We start from the raw sequence: 24,716 nt of genomic DNA on the forward strand, positions 1-24,716 counted from the left end.
TTTTTTTTTTTTTAATTAAAACAGGGGTTGAGCAAGAAGAGCCGGAAAGGGTAGCCGTTGTGCGACCCATTTGTAATATCGTGTGTATACAAAAGCTTATAATAGAAAGAGGGAGCTTAGTTTACATCACTGCRCTGAGCAAGGAGGCATTTCTGATACCGGACACCAGTACAGTATGTGAGGAACTCCTTTAAGTTAAGAGCCAGAAAAGTAAACAGAGTTACTGGTGCCATCACAAAAGTTAGAGGAAATCCCCGCTCCGTAACAGTGCGGAAGCCAAAAGCGCCTTTTTGCATTATCCCCTTAGCGCTGGGAACTTGCAAACCAGCAAAATAAGTGGTTTGATTATTGCTTGTGGCCTAGCAGGTGAATTCAGTGTTTAAACAGCAACTTGTTTCTGCCTTTTCCCATTCRAAGGTTATTTAAAATCAGGCAGAGCAGAGCAGACTGATTAGAACTTTAATCCCTTCCTGTTGTTATATTTATATATATATATTTTTTTCCTGTTAACAGCTGGTGTTTTGGAAGATAGTCACGAGAGCTCAGCCACATAGCCCAGGAAGGTGTCCTTCCCCCCACCACTCCTTCCATAGTCAGTGGAGAGAGGTCTCCTGCCAAGGATGCTCGAGAGCAAGAGTCTAATTTGGGATACACTAGATCAATTTGGTTGCATTACTAAAGGCAACGAGTCCTCTAGCTCCAACTGCTTTCCAAGTTAATGTGGAAGCTATATGGTGTTAACAAGAACCTCCGTATCCGTGGAGGAAACCGTGGCCAGGTCTGAGGAATAGCGCGGATGGACACGTTCTGTCGTTTTAGGGTACCAGATGGCAGTTAGGTAGAAATACGTAAAACTCAGGAGTCTTAAAAATTTTAGAAGCTTGCAGGAAGCTCTGGGTATTACCTCAGCAGCCTGCAGAAGGGCACAAATGGTTGAAAWGTCTTCATCATCTTGTAAGGGATTGTCTTCAGCAGTGAGTTTAGGAGGTTCCAAGCAGGAGAATGCTGGTTAAGGTCATTTTCTGGGTAAATTGCAAGTATAGTGGTGAATCAAACAGGGAGCCTTCTGCTTTCTAGTTAGCTTAAACCACTTCTCATATTGATTTTCTGCTGTCGATTTGTTTATTGGTGACATCAAAGTTATTTGTGCTGTATGATTGCAGTTATTCTCATTGCTGGGCCTGGAAGAATTGATCCTGCCAAGTGGAGGAGGAGGAGGATAGGAATAGAAGTGTTTTCTCTTGGGAGAGGTGTTTCAATTTTTATTGGGGACTAGATTAGGAATAGAGGAAAAATGCAGGAAAATGTAATGGCTTGCTGATATGATCTAAGAAATCTTTTATGATCTTCTTCAGCTTCTGCACCTAAAGTGCTAAAAGTATGCGCTTAGTTCAGAATCGACAGCAGAGCTAAGTGTGCCAAGATGATCTCACATGTCAAATTTAAATACTCGGCATTTTTAGTTACTTAGGAAAAGAAGTTGTATTATGTCGCTAAATAGTCATATGTTTCTGCTCAAGGGGCTGTAGTGGCTCTTAACTGATACTGGATTACATACTGAGGGATAAAAGATATTTTAAATTTTAACCGTACGTTCTCAGTTTTATCACTCTTCTTTACCATCAGAGAAAACTATGTTAATATTCTCTATATTTTTACGTTTAAAAAAAACTAAGTACCTTTCAGAGTTGCCATCTCAATGCTGAGTATGGGCAAGCAAGATTGTTATTAAAGCAAGAAAAGATTTTTTTCATCAAAATGGACTCTAGAATTGCTGTCTCTTGCTTCTGTCTTCTTTAGCAAAATATATTATGTAATTTCAGGCTGAAAGCAAACTGCCATAATATGTATCAGAGGAATGAACTCTTTTATTGCCTTATTTAGTATTATGGTAGCTTGCTAGTGCACATCARCGTTAAATTTTGTTCCTGAAAAGAATTCCAATTATTGCACTTTCTTCGAGGAAAAATGATCAAATAAGCAAAGCGCTTTGCAAGAATAAGACCGTTTTTAGCTTAACCTTATCTTCCGCGTGCAACTAGCTCAGCATCCCAGCATATTTTCATACCCTTCAAGAGGGCAACTGGTGGTGTCTGGTTAGAAACTGCAGCATCTGGGATTTAGTTTGGGTCTTACTGGCCAAGGATAAATAATGCTCCCGTTTGCCTGCATTTTAATTTTCAGATTTAAATTTAATTTTGTGGCCTGTATAAATGTGAGATGGTATTCTAGAAACCTCTGTGCATACTGGCTGTTTTGAGAATTCGTCCCTTGGATGAATTTAAATGCGGGGACCTGTCTCTTGGCCGAGACGGCTATTTAAATAATATTTCTGTTCTGTGGATATTATCCATGGAAATATCGTTTTGTCTTGGTTTTGCTCCTGTGACAAAAAGCTTACGCATACAGCATGGAGACAAATCTTAGCTAGTGCATGTCTTCATGGGGCCTTTCCTAGGTAGTTTTATCTTCCTGACTATGTCAAGAGAAATTTTCAACAGGTTTTTGTTTGCTCAATTTTTTTTTTTTTAACGTAGTTTGCTTGATTTTTATGGCTAGTTGATGCCCTTTATATCGTATTTTGTCATTACGGATGCTGTTCTCCTTCTTTGTCCTTGACTGGCCTCTATAGTCAACTTTAGCAGACTGCTTTTGAAAGATGACTTGTCATGTTTTCATGTGGTGACCAGCTATGCAGGTACGACAAAAGTGGCATTTTGCAGTTGGGCACAAACCACGCTAAGTCCTTACGTTCTGTCAAAACACCGCCTGCCAAGTCTTCCTTCTTTCCTCACTGACTGTTGCAGTTAGCTATGAAGACATTAAACTGGCATGAAATTAAGCAAAACCGCATTTTTTCCATGTGCCACCCCTGGAAAAGGGTGCATATAGTCATCTTTGGACAGTTTCTCAAGACTTCACTTCCTGCATAGACTGTCTTGTTCCTCCAAAAGCATGTTTATAAAAGCGACAAGTGGCCTGAGGTAGATAAAATAAAGATATTTGTTCACTAACAGGGTGAGCAGTGTGATCTCAATTCTCGATGTTTAACAAGTAAACAGGCAGGCTGGAACAGACCGCGGTCCGTCCTGGGACGGTCAGTGCTGCATTCCTAGAACCACCCTCATAAATTGCTGGAGAGTCTGCCAAGTAGGTGCAAGCTACTCGAGGACATGTCTCCCTGTGCCTGCTCTCCAGCCCTGGAACACCTCCCTTAGCATGAAAGCAAATAAGATGCCTAGACTTCTAGTTTAGAATAACTAATGCGTCCGCAGTTTTTTGCTCAGTAACCATGGCTATGTAGCTTCTTCACTGGCAGCCATCAAAGTGGCATCTGAGCATCTTCAAAGGATGCTCCCACAYGTGCTTTCATGCTGCATGAAGGGCAGCTCCATGAATATACAGGAATATTATTGACTCATATGAAGGCTATTAACATATTTATACATATAGAAATTATTTTTTTTTCCTGAAAAATATTTGTACAGCTGTGTAATGTTGTGAAGAGACCCTTGTCTATAGGAGGAGAAGGAACAGAGGTGAAAGGCTTGGGACTGCACRTTACTATGACTGGAGCATGCCCTTTCCCAGGCAGATGACTGCAGGCTGAGCAGGTGATATGAGCCTTCACTTATTTTACCTTTATTTTGGTAGCTAGCATTTGATCTTCAGAATTTGTTGCAAAAATAATAGGACATCTTCACACACACACCCCGTCGCTAGCTTGTTYGAGACTGTGTTTCGGCTGAAATCCTTGTTGCCTTTTCAGGCCAGTCAGATATTCAGATGTGCTAGTCAAAACCAGTTGACTTCTCTGCCATCTCTCCACCCATATGCAAGTTAGGAGGGACCTAGTCGTTGTGCGCAGCTGTGGGTAACATATGGTCAAGGACATCCTAAAGGCAACAGTATCCACAGGCAGATTAAGGACATTTAGCCCTTAMAGACAAAATATTTAATCGTAAGTTTTAATGTTCAGCAGGTTTGCGGAAGTCAGTGATGCTTAAAGCACTTATTTCTGGCATATGTTCATTAAACACAGGACTGGAAGAGACTCAAGGAGATATTCACTCCATTTTTATGSCACAAGGCAGAATCAATGAGACCTAAGTATTTTTGACCATTTTTCCTCTAATCTCTTGTTGAAAGCCTTTAGTGAAGGCAGTTTATTCCAGTGCTTACCTGTTCATAGCTGCAAGRAAGTTTTTCCTAATATTTAACATCTTCCCATGCTGTAGCCTCTCTTTTCTTGTCCTTCTTGTTCCAAGAGGACTTGGAGGCAGTTCCTTGCCTTCTCCTGCAGTAAGACGTATGCATTTGAAGACTGTTATCACATTAATCTGTAGTGCTTTATTCTTTAGAACAAATAAATTTACTTTTGAGCTTTACATGCAACTCGTGCTTTCTAAGCCTGCGCTCATTCTTGCTTCTTCATCTCCAGGTGGTTCTCGTCTTTCTCGAGCAATGGCCCAAACAAGGCACGTTGATCTAAGCGGGGCAGTCGGGTAGAGCAGAAAAATGGCAATTAAGTGTAGTGCTTTGCCTTTGCCGTTGCTGAATTGCATCCTTTCTATCTCGAGTCATCATTTCAATTTGTAAAGATCAGGTTGGATTCCCTTGCCCTTCTCAGAAGGGCTCATAGCATAATTTTGCTCAGCGGTGCGAAGTGAATAACGTTCTTCTTACTCCATCACGCAAGCCGTTAATGAAAGTATTTAATGGTGCCACAGTCTAGACAGACCTCTGTGAAATGCCGCTTGTAATGTCCTTTCAGCTTCCTGGTGACCTACTAAAAGCTACTAAACTCCTTTGCAATGCGGAGTCTAATACAGACGTAAGCTTAAAATTTAAGCCTTTTCTTCAACCATGTTTTACCGGGGCTCTAGAAGGCCTGTTTTAAATGGGCAATATGGTATTTTTCATTTTCATTCATGTTTTAAGAGAAATCTGACCACGGATTATAAAGCGCGGTCAGATTTATTGTAGCCTTCAGCCCTTTTTGTAAACAAAATCATTAGCGAATTAATTAGATGGCGAGGGGAAAAAAAAAGTCATTGTCTTCCAATAGACCAGCAGATGCATAAATCAGACATTTATTAGTGGAAATTTCCAATTGCATAACTGTCATTTTGTTCCATCCGCTAAAAGTTTTGTTTTTTTTTTTTTTATTATTATTAGACAGATCGGTCATCTTTGGTTTGAAATTGCTTAGTTTTTATTTTGAAATCGTGAAGAATCCTTTGGCCTCCTTCCTTTTGAATGGGCATTTCTTAGTTATTATGGGTAATTAAAATGAGAGTATCCGTGATTTTGTATATAGAATCATAGAATGGCCTATTAGTTGTTTCTAGGGAATTAATTAGTGAGTTTTTCCCATTTGGTTTAATATGTGTTAGCTATATAAGCCTTCTTCTGGCCTTTATATTGGAATGATTTTATACATGAAGCAGTTCACATTCCTCACTTGTTTTTAGCCTTTTCCTTCTAGACATTTTTGAAAAGTAGCATTTACCTCTGGCATTTATGGAAAGACACAACTTTTTATACACTTCCCAAGGCCCTTGCTTATAAAGAAAACATAGTTGTGCATGTGGTCAAACACTGAATATAAATTTTCCATACAGTATTCAGAGCACAGACTTAAAGATTTTTAGCAACATTCAGTGTTTGATTAAGCAGCTTTAATTAATGGTTAAATAGATGAGGTTTTCTAAGGAATTATGTTTTTTTTTTTTTTTTTAGTGGAGACGTATGTGTACTCATAGAGTATAATTTTGCAAGGTATTTTCCTGACCAGTCCCTTAGCATTCAGTGCCCTCCCAAATAGTTTTAGCATTTAGCTGTATCTAGCCTTGTTCAGTCATAACAAAACAAGGGCAGTAGCAGGGGCATTTCGGAGGCAAGCAATATTGTTAGGAGGCAAGTTGTTTCGTCCTGGAGGAACGTAAATACGTTGAGTGCTAAAACCACGCTGGATGATGGCGTTGCTTGGGGGGGAACGGCTGCTTAGTCCGTGCAGGAGGTCAGCTGTTGGGATTAGGAGAGCTCAGCTTGCACTCTCATTAGCCCATCTAAGCCCTGTGCTCGGCGACAGCTGCAGGTATTTTTGTTGATTCGACTGCATGTATCTGAGAAACCACTGAAAATAAAAAAAAAAAAAATAAATAAAAACCTTGCACATACCCAGCAAGCAAAAGCATTTGTGCTTCGGTTGCTGGATGCTCCTGGAGTCGGTTTAATGTGATACAAAGGTATGTCCGTCTTTTTTTTTCACGCTAGCACCGATTTCTGGCTCTGTCACATCCAAAATTTACGGATGTCAGCTAGCAAAGGCCCATTCGAAAAGTATCTGAGCTACCATCTCCGTCTTTGGGTGGTTGAGGTGCAACGGGAGACATGAGCAACAAGAACCTCGCCTGTGAGCAATGCACGCAAGACCTCAAGAAAAGCCTCTGTCCAACTCCTAAAAGATCACTATTACTGAGAGTTTAGGAAAAAAAGCCACATCTCCAGACTAAACTAAATATTTCTTTTTTTTTTATTTGCACAAACTCCGCTTGCTGGGTGTTCTCATTTGGCTAGGAGCCGCGCCAGCCACCTCGAGGATTAGCAGGAAATGCTTCTGTGCGAGATTTTTTTGCACCCATCGCACCTGGAAGCTTCACGTTCAAGTTATATCTACCAGCAACAAGAAATTTGGGGCTCTCGAAGCAGCTGGAGTCATTCAAATTGCAACTTTTATGTCAAAAATGAAAGTAACGGGCAACTCAGAGCATCAGCAGAGGTTCTTCACCATCACTTCCTTGAAGCAGATCACACACGGAGGAGATAAGTGCAGTCAAAATAGTATAGCCTATGTCTAAATCCCAATTATGATAAGGTTGAGGAGACTCAAGGCTGCTTTGACTTGCCGCAGGCGCGTCACTTAATCTTCACTGGAAAAGAAAAATCCCCCTTTATTGGGATTGTTCAACTTTCTGGTAAATATTTATTAATGGTTAATGTTTCTAAAGGGCAGCTTGCATTTTAGCAGCTCAGTTCTCATTGGAGTTGCACAGAAATTGCTACTGTTGTGGACTTTTTATGTAAAGTAATGAATATGCACACATAAATAAGTAGCAAATAAATATACTGAGATCAAGGCAGACGGAGAAAGAATAAGAAACACACAGATACAACCATTTACTCTTTTTTCCATTAGGGCCTAGATTTGTTCTCATAAATACCCATTTTCCCAAAAATGTGAAAAAAGCACTGAGGTCAAAAGATATTTATTTGCATGTGAATTATAGTTTTTAAAAAAAAAAAAAAAAAAAAAGCAGAGCTTGAAAGTACTGTGTGTTTTGGAAGTGGCAGCCGTTTGTACGTCATAAAACCAAGCAACATTTTTGGAATGGTCCCAACATTTTTGTAAAAGCTGAGCGAGCCCGGCAGAAGCCAGCTGAGGTCTAATGAAACTCAGAAGAGCAAGAGAGGTTGGATGCCTTCTCCTCTCCCCCGTGTCAGCATCTTGTCCTAATTTTGTAYGGTTGCTGTTCTGCTGAACCGACTACAAGGCATCTTCACCCCRCACATTAGTGGGTATTTTTAAGTTTCTTTACTGAGGCGCAGTATTTTCTCAATGCTAAGATGTTAAAAGTCATCCTGTGAATTCCAAATGTTTGGCAGCCCCATGAAGCCTCCTTTGCTGCTGTATCCTCRCGTCCTCCTTAGACAACCGTCTCGCTTGGGTGTATTTTCAGCTTGTGACCCATCTGGTTGGGATCGCTCAGGAGCAGCGCTATCATGGTGAGCCAGGCTGCCAAGCAGATGCTGGTGGCACAGGACTGGGCTGTCACGCTGGATCACAGTATCGCCAGGTTGGCCTCCTCTCCCTGCGGCAGCTTCATGCTGGGGCAGGCAGACTGCGGTGAGCRACGGCTCATCATTTCCACCAGCTGATTCATGGATCCCAGCAGGATTCCCTGTGCACGAGGGCACAGTTGCTCATTGCTCCTGCCCAAGTAGACTTTTACGCCTGTCTCCTTGCCTTACTTTTTTTCCTTTTTTTTTTCCCGTGATGATTCTTCAAAATTGTTCTTAGTTTACTCTTTAAAGCATTCTGTGAGTTTTTTCCTCCCTCTCTCCAAAGAACATAGGAAATATAGCATGGGGTCCAAGTAGCTGCCTAGTGAGTCTCCAGAGCAAGTAGATGGAGATGGGAAGGGGGGAAGCAGTGAGCACACAGCTGATGGCACCCTCCAGGCGTGCAGGCAGAGGACAGCTCTGGGGTCCGGCCCAGACAAAATCTTCTCTCTTGAATTCATGTCCACCCTGGACACTATGGGGCATTCTAGCTTCCAAGGTCTGGATGGGTTTCACATATGTAGGGTAGGAATAGCCGCTTCTTCATCAGCTTGGCGATCGCTGTGAGCTTGTGGGATGGGAAGGATCTAAAAGAGGSAGGAATCTGAGTCTCCCAGAGTAGCCTCATCCAGGTAACATCTCATAATTAAAAAATGCAACCGTGACCCCAAATCTGTGCGTGATAGCCCATCACTGCGGTATTTGGTTCAGCGTGTATTTGCAAAATAGAGGCAACTCTTTCTTTTATCATCATATTTGCTTCTATAAATGCCTGGTTTAATTATAGACAAGGTTTCTGCTCGTTGTTTGTGTCATGGGGATGCAGTACATTGCTTGGATGAAAATCCTGCAGAACTGCCCAGTGTAATGAACGTTACCTCTTTCTGTTTTGTTTTGTTTTGTTTTTTTCCCCTCACCTTTTTTGAGTGGCGTCTGGGCACCGGCTTTACTTAACTCCCCTCTCTAGTTCCTACTGGTTTACCAAGGTTCACTGTTTTGGGGATTATTGCACCARAAAGGAAGGCATGGGCACTGTGACAGGATAGAAGCATATGGAAGGCTTAAATACATATAGGAAAGCGGAGAAGAAGGGAGGGAGGAGTATATTCAGTGCTATAAAATTTATTTGTAATTTTTCCCTGCCATTGGGCCTTTCAATGAGTTTGCAATGTCAATATTCTCTTTGACTAAATCACCATTTTCAGCAGAATGTGGATATCTGCAGCAGACACGATGTTTGCTCTTGCCATCAGTGCACTGAATCTCTGAAAAAGAGGAATGTTGGAGTTTTTGACRCTCCAGGAAGGCAATGACTATGTAAGGAAACTGTGATGGTAGGAAAGGAAAGGGAAGTGACTGGAAATTTAACTTGCAGAGAACTTGGTGGAGAGGTGGAAGCCAGTTGTTGTCCCATGTAGATCCTCTTAGCAATTTTCCTGGCCTCAAAGGAAAGCAGCTGAAATCCAACACTCCAGCAGGTCTCCAGCAAATCAATAATCCCGGGGCCGTGGAAATTGGAGGTGACTTGAAACTGTTTTGAGTCGAAGTTGGTCTAGTGAGCTTCCTGCACTGGGGGACCACATGCTTTCCCTTTCCACAGCATGTAGGAGATTTTTGTGGTGGATGAGTTTGGAAGGCTGAACTCCCTGCCCAATGTATCCAGATCCTCTGCAGCTGAGATTCATAATCTCTGTGTGTTATTTTTCCCCTGGTAATTGGTGGGCAGGATGTTCTCAGCAGCTCATTCTCATTTTCTTTTTTTTTTTTTTCTTTATTTCTCTCTTTTGCGAGCAGTAAATTTGCTCACAAAAAACACGTAGAAAAATAATCCAAAGGAAAARCGATCCAAAAGTAAGCCCTAGGTTTTGTACCTCACCTACATGTTTTGGTGTATCAGTACATTTAATACAAATTAATCCCYCCAGTGCTCTCAGACTCTGGTAAATCCTCTGCATTATGAAGCGGTTTGGGAATGTGAGTGGAAATTTTATCTAAATTCTCCCGTGGCGTTAGGTCAAAGCCTTGCTTTGGCTAATTGTAAACCCTTGTTTGTTCTATATTTAAACATTTGTGGCAGCGATAGCATTATCAAATATCAAATAGAAATGCTGCCTTTTTTTTCCCTCCTATTAACTTCCTTTTGTGTACTTATTTTGAAGCTGTACAAGTATAGGGAAGCAGGTTATTTCCTCAGGCTCCTCATCGTGTGCCCAGGTATTCCTAAAACAAAAAAGAAAAAAAAAAGTAATTAAAAACTAAATACCCTTTGTAATGAAGGACAAAATAATTGAACAAATAGTCACAATACATGGTCTAAAAAAGATATGCCAGAAGTGAAAGAACTATGACCTTACACTTCAATATATAATTTTGGAAGCTAGCAACCTGAGAATCCACCAAGCTGTTACATTTATCATTGACGCAGGGTAAAGATAGGCAGCAGTAGCATTAGAGAAATGGGGATTTGTGTTTCAAGTATGTTTAGAAGTGCTGAATGCTATTAAAAAAAAAAAAAAAAAGTTTCACCATCAAATTGACCGAGAGGTGTTCAGGTTTGCTGGTGGACCTACTTCCTTCACATGGAAAGCAGAGTTTGCTGAGAAGTGGTGTGAGGCCAGGTCATATCCTGCCCTGGTGATCAGGMCGTGGTCAGGCACACATTTTGGCCCAGGAATTGCTCCCAGGTGTCCCAGTTTCASAGTAAGCTGCATGAACTGGACAGCCCTGGTTGCCCTTTGCTCCTGTAGGTCCTCCTCCTCTAAGAACTGCTCGTTGCAATTTGTTTATTTTCTCCCCGCTCCCCTGAAACAGCCTGGTATGAGTTAGATCAATAACATCGAACAGTTGAACTGATATGTCATTTATTCAAAACAAAACAAAACAAAACAAAAAAAAACCCCAACTCCAAACCAAAAAGCATTTTTATCACTTTCAATCTGCAATAAATGCAAAGTCTGGTTTGAGCTGTGGTCAGCTAACATAGAGGAGCGGTATCATGTAGCACCAGTTCAATGAAGCAACTGGGGAGCTCTGCTGGATGGATGAGGAGAAATGTTTTTCTTTATTTTAGGCAGCTTGTTTTGGTCTTTGTACCCTCTCTCCCCAAAGGGTCAAATGGCAAACATAGGCTTCATGTAAAGATAATAATTGAAAGTCTCAGTGTGAAATGCAGGATAGTTACTCTGGAAAAATAAATTTACGTGTGGGGTTAGAAATACTTGSAACTGTGGGGAAAATGAGAAGCTACAAATCAGAGGGCAGACATCACACAGAAAAAAAAAGTCCAACACATAAAGTTGCAGCTACAACCACCCTAAGAGTAAACACRCATTTGCTGCTGTGCGAGGAGGGGTAACCACATTTGTTGCAAAGGTAATGGGAGAACTCGGGTATTTCTGCGCACAGGTATTACGTCAAGAGCCAAGAATACAAGCCAGCAAATCTCTGGATGCTTCTAGGAAAGTAGTAGCAAAATGTTGCTAAAATTGAAATCTCCACAGATGTTTTGAGAAGGCCAACAGTAATCTGAGGAAGTTCGGTTCATCTTCAGATTTTTCTGACTTTATTAAATTCAACAACCTTAAACTGTGTCATACAAATTGCTTGTCATGAAATTCTGCAGCTTCTTTCTAAAAGACAGTGAGCAGACACGATTTATGCTGGTGACACATGAAGAACTATGATGCCTGTGTTTTGGGTCATTATGGAGGAGACCTCTGAAGTAGTATTAATAAATCAAAGCATTTAGGATGAAAGATTTGGCTGTAGAAAAGTGGATTCTCATTTATTAGTGTGTATTTCTGAAGCACTTGCAGTGGTTTTGAGAATTGGCTTGGCGTATCTTTAGACCAGCGGAGAATCTGCCTTTTGGTTTTGATTTCCGTAAACTGTGTGTGTCCTTGTGGGTTAAAGAGGGTATCTCGGTACCAGTTTGATTTCTGGCAGAGGTTGGATGGGCTGAACTGTTATGCAAACAAAACAAACGCCATGGAAACTGGTCAAGGTTATGGTTGCAAGGACAGCCTAGGAAAAGTTTTGCAGATGCTATCTCTATCTCTAATATCAGCCTCCATTTCTGTTATCAAGAAAATAAAAAAATATTAAAATGCAATCCTATGAATGTTCTCTCGTAATCTAAAAGGCAAGCTGGATTTCTGATTTGGTCTATACTTTAAAGCCGCTCTTGGGCATAAAAACAGATGACTAGGTTGTCTGCTGGCTGAAGCAGGAAGTAAAAGACTGATTCCTACAATAAAACCAAAATTCCTCCTTTCTCATTTAGTGGTAACTAGTAAGGGATGGTGAGGTTGGAAAGGATAGTACATTAATTTCCAACAGCTGCAATGCATATATGCTTTGGTTGCAATCTGAAGCGCATGCCAGGGGAGCTGACAGACAGTAATACAAATATATTCCTTTTGCCCGTTCCGGTACTCTGTGTGGGTGGGTGTTTGTGCAGTGCAGGACTGCAGAGCTACATGATAGCAAGTCAACTTGAAACTGTAGTAATGAGCGGAAAAAGGAGGAGACAGAGCAGATTCCACCTGTTCATTCTGCCATTCCTGACAGCCTCTTCAATGCCGTGAAAGATGCTCCACTCCAGGAGGCAGATGGATATTCTGGACCCAGCTTTTTGCTGGTTGACAAATGGGTACTGGTGTCAGCTGTTGGAACAGGAAGTCATTAAAGACTTAAGATGAAAGACTTGCGACTTTCAAGAGCTTGGGTGGATCTGAAGCAATCCCATAATTCAACTCAGCAGATGAAATAATCTCCATTTTTTAGCTCATAATTTTTCCAGTAAGCAAGTTTGTCCATGAGCTGCAGAACCAGATGAGCCCGCTTTCCCGTGGATTTGCGTATTTTGTTCCCGAGTCTCTTGCCTGTACAATATTTTCACTTCCTCTCCATCACCAACCCTATCTCTGCTATGATGCACATGGCAGGGAAGGGACTGCAGTGTTTCCGCTGCTCATACCCAGCCTGGGTGCCCAGCTCCCGCTAAAGGGTACATTTAACACCTCCATCAACCTGCCTTTCCTTCCTTGCCAGCGCCCCTTGAGGTCTCTCTCTTCCACCCAGCAATCAGTCTGAACCAATTTGCAGGATTAGAAGTGTCTTTGAGATTTGTTGCTGCCTTTCAGCTCTGCCTGGAAGTGCTCTACGGTTCAGAAGTTACTAGGGTAACATTGGCAAGCAAGCAGACGGATTGCTTCAACTTCATCTGGGGAAACCGGGCTAAATATAGGTTCCTCAGGCTCAAGGTTAAGAGTAATGACGTGACAAAGCAGTGCCATGAAAAGGCCAGCTTTAAAAACATTCAAGGACTCTATTTCCCTGCCAGTGTCGTTGCATATGTTACTAGTTATAGAGAAAGGCTTTATGCAAGTTGTGTCTAGCAACACCTTATGCGAGAGTCATGCTGATGGTTGGATTCTCCCTTTGACACAGTAAGTTTTAGAGATGGATTTTCGATTTGGTAGCGTACTGTAGCAGCCCACATGCTAAGCGTGCATGATGCAGCAATACGCAAAACGTTTAGAAATCTGGTTCATACCTAATCCATCCGCTGAACTGAAACAAGTGCGTATTTGAATTGGCTTTCTGTGAAAGAAGTTTTGTTTTTTGGCTTTCTTGAGGGTGGGGAGATTACTTGGGACCCATGTTGAGCATCATATTAACAATTGTCACAGCTTGCAGGGGGGAGATACGCCCTGCTTCTAACCAGTGGGTTTGCCTGCTTTATCCCAGGTCCAGTTGAAAAGTGAAGAATCGAAAACGTTTGCCATGAAGATCTTGAAGAAACGGCACATAGTGGACACAAGACAGCAGGAGCACATACGGTCAGAGAAGCAGATAATGCAGAGCGCTCATTCGGACTTCATCGTGAGGTACCGTCCCTCTAGCCTACACTCTCACTCCCCTGGGGAAGCCAAATATGGCATTTAAAACCACATTGCAATGAAAATGGTATAGGAATTAGTCCCTGCATCACTCTAGAAGCATTTTAGCCATAGCTTCCCAGCAAGAGACTGCTAACATGGCACCATAGGATGAGGTCTTCTCCAGACCAGCGTGGGATTACTCTGCCCATGGTATCAGTGTAGCACCAAGCCTAAATTAAACCTGAGGCTTAACTTATTTTCTCAGGATTTGTGCCATGCTAATGTGGCTGCATGGCTCCTGCTTCCGAGCAAGCGCATAACCAGCCTGGAGTGTGGGCAGAGTTTGATGGTATCTGCATGCAATGCTCCGCGTAGACGTGCCCTCCGGGACTCAGCATTAGCTTGACTCAATATTGAATTTCCTCTGTTGTAAATGGACTCGGAAAGGCAGGGCTTGCTCTTTCTAGAACAGGAACCATCATGGGAGTAAAGATTCAGCTGTATTCAGCACTTCTCTTTATGGCATGTTATCAAGATCCAGTTCACTGTYCCTTAACTCTCTATGTGTACACATACTAAAACGGTATTCTTCTGCAGAACTTAAGGAGATGCAACTTTTAAGTGGCTAAAAACAGGCACCAGGCRCTTTTGTTTGCTTTTACTGTAATAGCCACAATTTTCTGGCAGTTTAAGAATGGTGAATATTTGTCAACAGGATGAAGAGATGATCCTTTGCATGTTTTCGGTTAGAGTAAGAATACTAAACAGTTGGGACCTGTGACAGGCAGCCTCACACCAAACAGAAGCTATCTCCAATGAGGCCTTTTGTCTAWGCTGGTCACCAATGCTTCTCCATAGCCAGCACAAAGCAGAGGGAACCTCACAAGGGTAATTCACCTCACACTAAAATAGATAACCAAGGCATCTGGCTTTTGCTGGAGATCATTCCTGCTCCCAAGAAGCTCCAGAAATGCCTTGTTAGCACAGGATGGAAAGCAGTCAGCTCCTTCCTTCTGAGCGCTTGGGAACATCTCCACTGTCCCGGCTCTGCCAAGCAACAAGGTGTTGCTCTCCTTAGAGCCCTTGGAAATGCATCTCAAACACAGTTTGGGACCAGCAGGTCTTAGCTCTTGCTCAGCCTCCATCCTGCAGCTTCAAGCTGGTTCTGTGCAGAATGATGCCATGAAGCTCCCCAATGCCTTGCACTGTAGCCATCCCAGCAAAGATGTCTACTCTGCAGCCCAGCTTTTACTCTGCCCAAAGGCTATTTTTCCTTAACTGAAATGGAGGAAGAAAGCAAAAGACTATATGCTGCTTTTTATCACTAACTGAGCTGTTGTTACTTTTGAAGCATTTATTTCATCTTCACGTTTGATTCATTTGCCACAACTATGGTTGGCTGAAGTAAACAGGACAACACTGTACATGGCTTCAATTTCCTTTACACATTGATGATCTTTATTATCTGATTCACAAACATGCCCCTGTTACCTAGGCTCAAGCTGAATATTCCTTGCAAACTGTTTCAGCGTATAGATTTGTTTTCTTTTTCGATCTGGATCGATACACTAATGTAATGGAAGGTGAAGTACAGGGCCAGCCAACAGCAGGGACATTTTGATACAGTTTCAAGAATATCCACTTTCAAATAAAGAGCGTGAACCAGCAGGCTTTTGTAAATGGAATCACTGATTTTCGTAGCTAACGAAATAATTACAAGTCACTATACTGTCTTCACTCCCAGTGTTTATCCTTTTGATAGTCAAGAAAAAAAAAAAGATGCTGGTGCAGAGGGCTGAGAAGGAAAGCCCTGAAATAGGACTACAGTGACTGGATGATCCTGGGAACTGATCTGAAATTTTTTTCCTGCTCCGAACTGAGTTCAAAAGTGGGAAGAACTTTCTCGAATGCTTTACGTCCTGGTTTCCGTCAAAACCTGGTTATGATCAAGGGCATCCTTCCCTGGGCTGCAGCGCAGAGGACTTCAGCAAGGCTGAGTGATCTAGCATTAGCAGTCTAAAGCAAAACTAATTCCGGAAAAAGCAGGCTATTTTACTGAAAATAAAAGCGTTACCATGAAACCGCAAAAAATCCATGAGCGATAGTTCAGTCTGATTGCTAAAAGTACATTAAACTGGGTAAAAGAAACAGACGACACCAAGTGTCACTAAATAAAACTTAGTCATAGGTAAACTAACAGCTTTCCAGAAGAAAATGCTATACCTGGATTTGATAGAGCCAAATGGATCTTGAGGCAAGGATGTCTGCACTGTAGATGTAGGTTGTGAAATGTTATGATAAGGGAAGGTCTCCATAGTTGCATTTATTTAATGTATCCCTGGCACAGAGCAGGGATTTCAGCACATGATTTAGATCTCAGCTGAGAAATAGCATTGATTCCTAAGCCCTATCCCCATCTATCTTTTTAGGCAAATTTTCCTACAAAGTCAGGAAAGAAAAGGAAAGATGCTTTTAGTCACCTAAATATGACAAGATTCTTTTTAAATTCTCCAAAGTATATTAGCAAATTGGTTAATTTGGAGTTCGTAAATGGATCACAAATTGGGTGGTGTTCCTTTGAAATGATTAAATGAAAAGATGACTGGAGATCTACCACTGGACTCTGTAGCTTGAAGAATAAGATGATGTGGATGTTATAAAAAATAGTATGAAAGCTTCTCTTTGAAGTGAATCTGGAAGGCTGAATACCAAGTTAACGCAGTTAGAAATGGCAGACTTCATATTTAGTACCCTGAGTAGCGAGGACCTCTGCTTTCGTTGTGTGCAATATGCTCCACCGTTCAAATACCAGACTTCTTCCGCTGAAATATTTCGCACAGGATACAAAGGACTGTGGAGGGATTGAAACGATAGCCGTAAACGTAGCAGTAGCTCGGAAAGGTTCACCTTAGTCTTGTGGCACCGCTTGGGATGAAGCGCGTAGTCTGTAAGAAGTGGGAACTTTTACTGTATTTTCTTGTTTGCCGACAACAGGCTCTACAGGACGTTCAAAGACAGCAAGTATTTGTACATGCTGATGGAAGCCTGTCTAGGTGGAGAGCTCTGGACAATTCTCAGGGACAGGTAGGTTTTAGGAAACTCTTGTGTGAAAACATGGAATATTTTCCGGTATGCCTTCAGATAACCTAAGACCTTTACCTTTCACAGGCAAAACCATGCTATGTTTAAGATCCTAATAAGACTGGGAAATCATCTTTTCCCATACTAGAGACCAAGCAACTCTAGTTGTAATTGAGAATACCCTAAGTTACATCCAGTACGTACAAGACTTTGTACAGGAAACAGTGTGACAAATCGTATATAGCTATGTAATAGCATCATACTTCCAACATGACTTCATATAACTAAAAAAAAGTGAAAGAATTGCATCTGTAAGATCACTCAGAAAGCAAATATATATATATATATTTATTATCTACAACAAATGTTTTGGATTCTTCTTTTTTCCTAAAAACATGCCTTCTCTGGACCGCTAAAATTAGGACAGTAGCAAAGTTATCAGGCATCAGAATTTATTTGTTTTTCATTTTCTGTTTCAGAGCCTGACCATTTTATCTTTACTTCTCTCGCCTTTAAATTGTGGTTCTGCTGCCACCTAGCTTAGAAGCACTTTTGTCTGCCTTGCAGCAAGCAGAGCTCTCCTATTCTGCCGTCAAACTCGGAGCATGAGCTCAAGGCGGGCAGTGGCATGTGGTTTGCTTCTGTAAGCATTTTGCAAATAAAAAATAAAATGAGGATGCGGAAATGCAATTTATGCTGAATTTGAAATTAACACTTTGAATTCCAGCAACTGTTACTTTTTGCCTTTTGTCTCAGTTATGAACGTTGATCTTGGAGTTCTTGATGTCCACAACAGGTGGGGATCAAAATGTATGCATCACCCAAAACTCAAAGGTTTATAATAAAAAATCACCTTTTGCTTGCAAGGTATCTGTAAAGCATTACCTGTATCATGCAATTATAAAATACAACTTCACATATTTTTGATGAGTTTGATTTGAATGTGCAAAGGTAAAGATGCTAACATCCAAAATGGAAATGTGGTTGCTTTTAGCTATTTATGCAAGTTCAATAATGGGCATTTTCCCCAGCTATTAGAATGATTCTACTGAACTGTGCAGATATTGTAACGCTAGGATAAAATCAAGTGACAGAAGAGATTGGACTGGTCTACTGTATGGCTTTAGGCTGTTAATAAGAGAAAAAAATATTGTCAGCATAACGATTTGGTTGGCAGCTAACAAATGTAGTTCACCTCTGGGTATCCGGCATTCTCCTAACTGTGCTGATTTAGAGCGACATCCTTCTGTCATCTGATTAAAGCATAAAGGTAGCACCCACACCCACATGTCTTCCTTATTCATTTCCTTAAAATTTTTAACTTGCTTTGAGCTTTGTAGGCTAACAGCTGTCCTGCAGTACGCTTTCTTTTAGCAGCCTGTGGGTTGCTGCAGTGAGGCTTATTCTTTTGACACCGAGATGTCAGCTGTTGAAGAACTCAGCTTCATGGGAAAGCTATTTAGAAACATAATTGTGTGTTAGGGCTTGATCTAGGAAGGAGAATGTGGCAGAACAATCCCTACAGGTGAAAGAAAATGCTCGACTTAACCCTGGGTATTGCCAAACCGAGCCCTAGAGATGTCTAATAGCATAGTGATGGCTCAGTCCTGTATAAACTAATTGCTTTGGCCTCTTTCCCTTTCTCATGTTATGTAGAGGTTCATTTGAAGATTCGACGACCAGATTTTATACCGCGTGTGTGGTCGAAGCTTTTGCCTATTTGCATTCCAAAGGAATCATCTATAGGGACCTCAAGCCAGAAAACCTCATTCTGGATCATCGAGGTTATGCCAAACTGGTAAGAGCCTGTAGTGTCTGCCTTCRCTCCAAAAAAACCCCAGCATCTCTGGGGGGTCCTTCTGGTACAGGACACCTTGTAGGAGGGGTAGAGGAGAACATAGCATTAATCATCAAAGATAAGAAACAAAGTCCGTCCAGCCGAGGGTCCTGTTTCTGCTGGTGGCTGTTGGTAGAGGTTGAGTTAAGAGCAGGGCAAGCATATTGTCACATGAGACTATCCCATCATCAGGATAGTCTCCTGGCTTCCAGCAAACTGTGGCTTAGCAGTTTAGCCAAGCTGTAAAACACTACTTCAGGCTAAGACTTGGCATTCAGAGCTACAGTCCTGGCAACTGGTGAAAAAAAGATTTGCAGAGTACTGGTGTTTCTGAGTAGGTTCTGTTCCACACACACACACAAAATATATATATATATAATTCTTAATGGAAAAATTAATCATGACATTGTCAGGGCAAGAGATATTATTATTAATTGCTTTGGATCATCAGACCGTGCTGCTGAATAGGAGCTGATCAAACTTAGGGGGATTTGATTTTGACTTGTCTTAACTATTGGTAATGTTATCATGTCTAAAGCTATAACTTCTTATGGAAGAGGTTATCTGTGTGCCTGAGCACCGTGGTTTCAAATAAAGTCAGTGTTCACTGGCRTTTGCTGGAGCACCTCACACGCACTGGCAGTTATGTATAACCGCTTGCAGTATCGTGTCTGAAAAGTGGGAGAGAAAAGAAAGAGAAGATCATTTTTTCAAGAGGCTCCGCATGTTCTTTTCTCTCCAGTTTTGAATTCTGTATCATGCCAGTTGTGCATAATCAAATTGTATCCATGTCATGCTCATTGCAGTCCTCGGCAAACACACTGGCAATCGGATGCAAAACTCTGTGAAGCAGTCTTTCAGTTTTGTGCTGCTTATTTTATGAATGTAACAGCACTTACACATTTTAACTGCATCTCTTAAGAGCCTTCTACTGAGGCTGTTAAAAACATAGGTGCTGTTAGGGATGTGCCTTTGAACACTGGAGTCTCAAGGACATCCGTTTTCCAAGCTTGTGCACCACAAGGAACRGACTGCAGCAGATTTTTTTTTGAGRCTTAACAGCCCGCTGAGTCTTTGCCTGGGCTTTGCCTTGCTTAGGCAGTCATGGGAAGAATGGGCTACTAGGCAACACGTTGCTTTGACAGTAAAGGTCACTTCTGTAGTAGCATTGCAAACACACGTGACTGATCTGTGCAAACTCCTGTGAGATGATTGCTTATGGCTCTAGCTAAACTAGTCTTCCCAGAAGGTTGTGGTGCTTCTCAGTGTTGTCCTCCTGCAACAACCACCTCTTCAAACCAGGATGGCAGAATTTATGCAAGACCTTCACCCCTRCAAATGCCAGCTTGCTTTGACAGAGGGCTAAGTAACCTGGCTCAACTCCTATTCCCTGAATATTATGAATCCATAATGTTAATTTTACTGCAGAGCAACCAACATGTAGCCTTCTCCTGCTGCATGTCTTCAGGAAGGACAAGGTAGCTGGAGATCAAGCAGGATAATCTGTGTGACTGTACTCTGCTGTAAGAACTTAGAAAGTGACAGTGGGGTTTTTGCATTGCCCACTGGCTGCTCCTTGGTGATTGCTATGTCCAGGCTCATATGGCCACAGGGCACCTTGCCACTCTCTGGTGATGTGTTGCATCTTAATATTGCATCAAAAGGCTTGTTGAGGGTTTTTAAATAAAGCCACAGCAAAAACATTCATGCTGAGAGTGTTTTCCAAGGGTTTTACTTTATTGTGCTATCACTTATATTATTATTTTGTGTCAAGAAACAGTGTAGATGTGCTCTGCACATAAAGCACACACCAGATGTCCAGGGATTGCAGAAATCTCCCTGAGCCCATAGAGAAAGGAAGAAAAAAGGAGGACTTCTCTTGGTGGAAGGTGCTGTCCCATCTCTCTTTAGGAGTCACCCTTATTAGCTGGTGATGATATGGGCACTGAGAAGCCTTTTCTATATCAGTGAAGGGTGGGGCAATGCAACCCTAAAAAGAAGACTGTCTCCAAGAGGGACTGATGGTCTTCAACATTCCCACCACCCTGAGAGTCACCAAGGGCCAACATCTCTGCCTCCGGGATGAAGGACTCTTCCTTATTTTTGGAAAGAGAAACTCATGAGCAGTGACAGTAGGTCGGACCATTTTGGTGTGGTGCCACTTCACTGTGTGCCTGCAACTGATGAGCATCATCAGAGGCCTTTATGGCCAGGTGGCAAGGAAACGTACTGCCAAGYGTCACTGGTCAGAGTTTATCCTCCACACCATTTCTCCAAGGCTGATGGGCTCCAGCAAGGTGTCAGATGAGTATGGTAGATTGGATTGCAGGGCTGTCCTTCTCCCAGCCCCCAGAAGGGTCCAAACTGGAGTCTCTGCCTTTCCCATCAACAACCCCCAGCCACTSAGATGTTTTGATCTCTCTAGCAGTTTAGGACTTATCCATGGGGACTGCACGGTGTGGTGCAAGAGAAGTATTGCAGATACCACAGCATGATCGACCCTAATCATTTGGAGACTGCATCCATTTAGGATTGCAGTACTGATGTTTTGCCCATCCCTCGTACAGGGCGGTGTAGGAGTGTTTCACAGCCATCATGGGACAGCAGAGTGTGCTACAGACCACAGCTTTAGGCTCTCACAGCCCTRAGGGCAGGGGAGGGCAAAGTAGTTGATGGACAATTGGGTACAGCTAAAACTAAGGCAAACCTATTAAACAGAGGTCTTCTTGGGACCTAGCAATTCTTTTGGTTCCCAATGTAATCTAATTTTCCGTAATTGCCTGTAGCACACACTGCTGCACCACAGGGGCACGCTGAGGTTTGTGAACCAGCCAGCACGTTGCAACAGCCTCACGTTCAAGTAAATTGGGAGGACGCTTGTTTTACTGCATCCCTCTTCATACTGGAAGCAAAATTTGAACTTTTCAGTGGGTGCCTCCATGGTCAGCATTTAGCACAGACAGCCTACAAGCAGCTAGTGAGCTCCCGCGTGTATTTTCTGGGGTTAAATATGAAGTAAATGTACTCACCCACTGTGTGCCCTGCCTAAAGCTGTCACCGGGGAAGCTCAGCTGGGTTTCAACACGAGGAGGAGAATCGGCATGAGCTGCACATGCTGACGCTGATCTTTTGTTCTAAAGTCAAAGCATTAAGCAGAATAGTTCGTTGCTCAGGTAAAGTCTGGGAGTTAAAAAAAAAAATCAAATCAAATCAAAACCGCCTGTGCTGTGAGTGATATAAAGTTGCGTCTACCAAGAAATGTTCAGAGCGCGTTGGCGCTYGTCCTTCTGACCGTAAGAGAATCTCCATTTTGTATTACGAAGGATAAATGAGCAAAAAAAGGTCACTGCAGTTGTGTGCTTTCCGAACAACCCACAATGCTTTAGTTATGATAATATTCCCACGAGGAAATCTTATTTCTGCTTTGCTTCGCTTTAAGGAAAACAGAGCCCGTGGCTGAAATTGCCTTTCTTTCGGTGCCTCGACGGCATTCTGTTCCTTTCACAGGTCGATTTTGGCTTTGCAAAGAAAATAGGATTTGGAAAGAAAACATGGACTTTTTGTGGAACTCCAGAGTACGTAGCCCCAGAGATCATCCTGAACAAAGGTCACGACATTTCAGCAGACTACTGGTCACTGGGAATCTTAATGTATGAACTCCTGACTGGCAGGTATGGGCATTGGAGCCGGCGCGGCTGATAAGAATAGAGCAGAATATTTTTGCCATTGTCACTCTGATTAGAGACCTGGAAGATTCAGAGTGGGTGCGTGCTGTAGTGACACAGAGAAGCCTGAACACTGTACTGGTGAAGCAGTCATTTGTGGTGTGGTGTGGTTTGGTTTGGTTTTTTCCTTGCTAGGCTTTTGAGGAAAGGCTGCAAAATGACAGCAACCCCCCCGCCCTCATATTTGGCTCCTGTAGCTGCCGCTGAGCTGAACGTGGCGGGGAAAGGGTTTGCAATTCAAGCAGCGTGGTGCGAGCGTAGTGGGGTCTTGCGCGTCTGGAGGAGAGGCGGTAGGTCTGACGCGGTGGAGACTCGGGTGCGCTACGTGCAGTCCTTCCGTTACTTAGTTTAGATGCAAGAGTTGCCACCCTAAATGTTATTYTTGCCTGTGCTTCTTAAGCAGTTCTCTGGCACATGTATGACAGCGTAGCCCAAAGCAAGCAAACCCTACTCTCCACATTTAGAGCTGATTATTTATATACTGATRTTCTTCACTCAACTTGTCTCTCCTCTGTTAAACCAAGGGAAACCTAATGAATCCCCAATGAAAACGTGTCGCAGCATCAAATAGAAAATAAACCAGGGAGCAGAGCTCAGACCCTTGTTCCTCAGGCTGGCAGGACCTGGGGCATTATGGAAACGAGACTTTCAGCCTGTGCTGCCTGGAGAACATGACTTTACTCTTCGATACATCCTTTCCACCAATTAGAAAAACATCCCTTAAATCCAGGGAGTATCAGAGCTCCTTGGCCCAAAAATAGTTAATGTCATAGRAGGCAAAACACTTTTAGTTGTCGTCTTTTTTTTCCTCATTTCTCACACAATAGGGAACTGTATTTTCTTCTTTTTATATAATGGTCTTTAATGCTATTTTAAAGACGAGCTTTTAATCTTTTTCTTTCTCTCTCCTCTGAAGTCCGCCTTTCTCAGGCCCAGACCCCATGAAGACCTACAACATCATATTAAGGGGAATTGACATGATTGAATTTCCAAAGAAGATTGCCAAAAATGCTGCTAATTTAATTAAAAAACTATGCAGGTAAATGCATGAAATGTAATCAGCTTTATCTTAGGCACAGAGAAATGAGTCCCTCAGAACGACTGCAAAAGTAATCAACTGTGTTACTCCTTTTACAGGGACAATCCATCAGAAAGATTAGGGAACTTGAAAAATGGAGTAAAAGATATCCAAAAGCACAAGTAAGTGTCTTCACCAACCATCCATCATTTTAACCTACAGAAACATTCATTTCAAACACTTTAATTTTCTGTGAAAATCAGTTTTCTTGAATTTGCTTGGCCTGTCCCTTCTTTTGTGCTTTAGATTTTAAATGAAATTGCATCAGATTTTTTTTTCAGTATTTTGGTATATATTCTAGCCTTACCTGTGAGCACTGCACATTGAGTAGGACTTTTACACTTGAATTGCTATAATTCAGAAGACTATTTGGAAACAATCCAACGAGGGCACTGCCTGTTTGCACTTTTTTTGGTTTACAGAATCACTTTCCAAGATTTCCCTATATTTCCCTCCACCCAGACAAACTTTCTTTCTACCCCGAAGTTAGTTCATCATCCTTTCTGGTCTGATGGTGCAGAGTTCTCGAGTGACATTTTATAAGCTCTRTTTTTCTGCAGGAAGTGATTCAGTAGAGCGGTTTTCACACTGCTTGAGCAGAATAAGAATGAGTTCAGGGCACGTCCTGGTAGCAAGTTATCTCCTCKCATCCATGCTGGTCCTTCTCTGCTCCCATCCCCAAAGCAATACAAGTGTGCTGGATGGACATTTGGAGGTGGATGAGTTGAAGGCCCAACTCATGGCTCACCCAACTGTCTCAGTTGGCCAAGCCCAAGCAGACCTGAGCCACCTGAATGGAGAGGAGGACATCCCTGTGCAGGTCCTTAGCTCAAAATATCGTATGAAGATGGTGTATAAAGGGTCTTGGTTAAGAGGGATCAACCCTATAGGAGGCAAACAGCAGCTGCCAGAACACTTGCAGTGAAGAGCGGGGTTCTTCTGAGCATGCCTAATTATTCGTGCTGTTATATCACTGCTGGGTTGCTCCACATGCTTCATTTTCAGCTGACAAAAAGCATATATAAAGGTGACAGGAAAAATTATTAACACTAATTAGACAGTTTTGATGAACATAACTGCAGGAGTTAAAATACWGCTTAAGCAATTTAAATTTCATTATGTGCTACAATTATATCTTAGCCATATGTCTAACTTTCTGATCTGTGTTCTTTCTCTWTCCCTTCTAGATGGTTTGAAGGCTTTAACTGGGAAGGGTTGCGAAAAGGGACACTGACACCTCCTATAATACCCAGTGTAAGTTTACT

The 24,716-nt window shown here is 42.1% G+C and overlaps 1 protein-coding gene across 1 annotated transcript in view; it reads left to right on the top strand.

Moving 5' to 3' along the window:
- PRKG1 (protein kinase cGMP-dependent 1) overlaps positions 1 to 24,716 on the top strand; it is a 377,911-nt gene that overhangs the window by 343,960 nt on the left and 9,235 nt on the right. Inside the window, exons 10-16 of the mRNA XM_085306160.1 lie at positions 13,597 to 13,736; positions 16,725 to 16,814; positions 18,468 to 18,609; positions 22,156 to 22,319; positions 23,290 to 23,412; positions 23,511 to 23,573; positions 24,639 to 24,705. Coding sequence (XP_085162286.1) covers positions 13,597 to 13,736; positions 16,725 to 16,814; positions 18,468 to 18,609; positions 22,156 to 22,319; positions 23,290 to 23,412; positions 23,511 to 23,573; positions 24,639 to 24,705 — 789 coding nt within the window. The remainder of the gene's footprint in view (positions 1 to 13,596; positions 13,737 to 16,724; positions 16,815 to 18,467; positions 18,610 to 22,155; positions 22,320 to 23,289; positions 23,413 to 23,510; positions 23,574 to 24,638; positions 24,706 to 24,716) is intronic.

The sequence above is a fragment of the Rhea americana genome, unplaced genomic scaffold, assembly GCF_003343005.1.
Source record: "Rhea americana isolate MKP2758 unplaced genomic scaffold, rheAme1 scaffold_233, whole genome shotgun sequence".
Lineage (NCBI taxonomy): Eukaryota > Metazoa > Chordata > Aves > Rheiformes > Rheidae > Rhea > Rhea americana.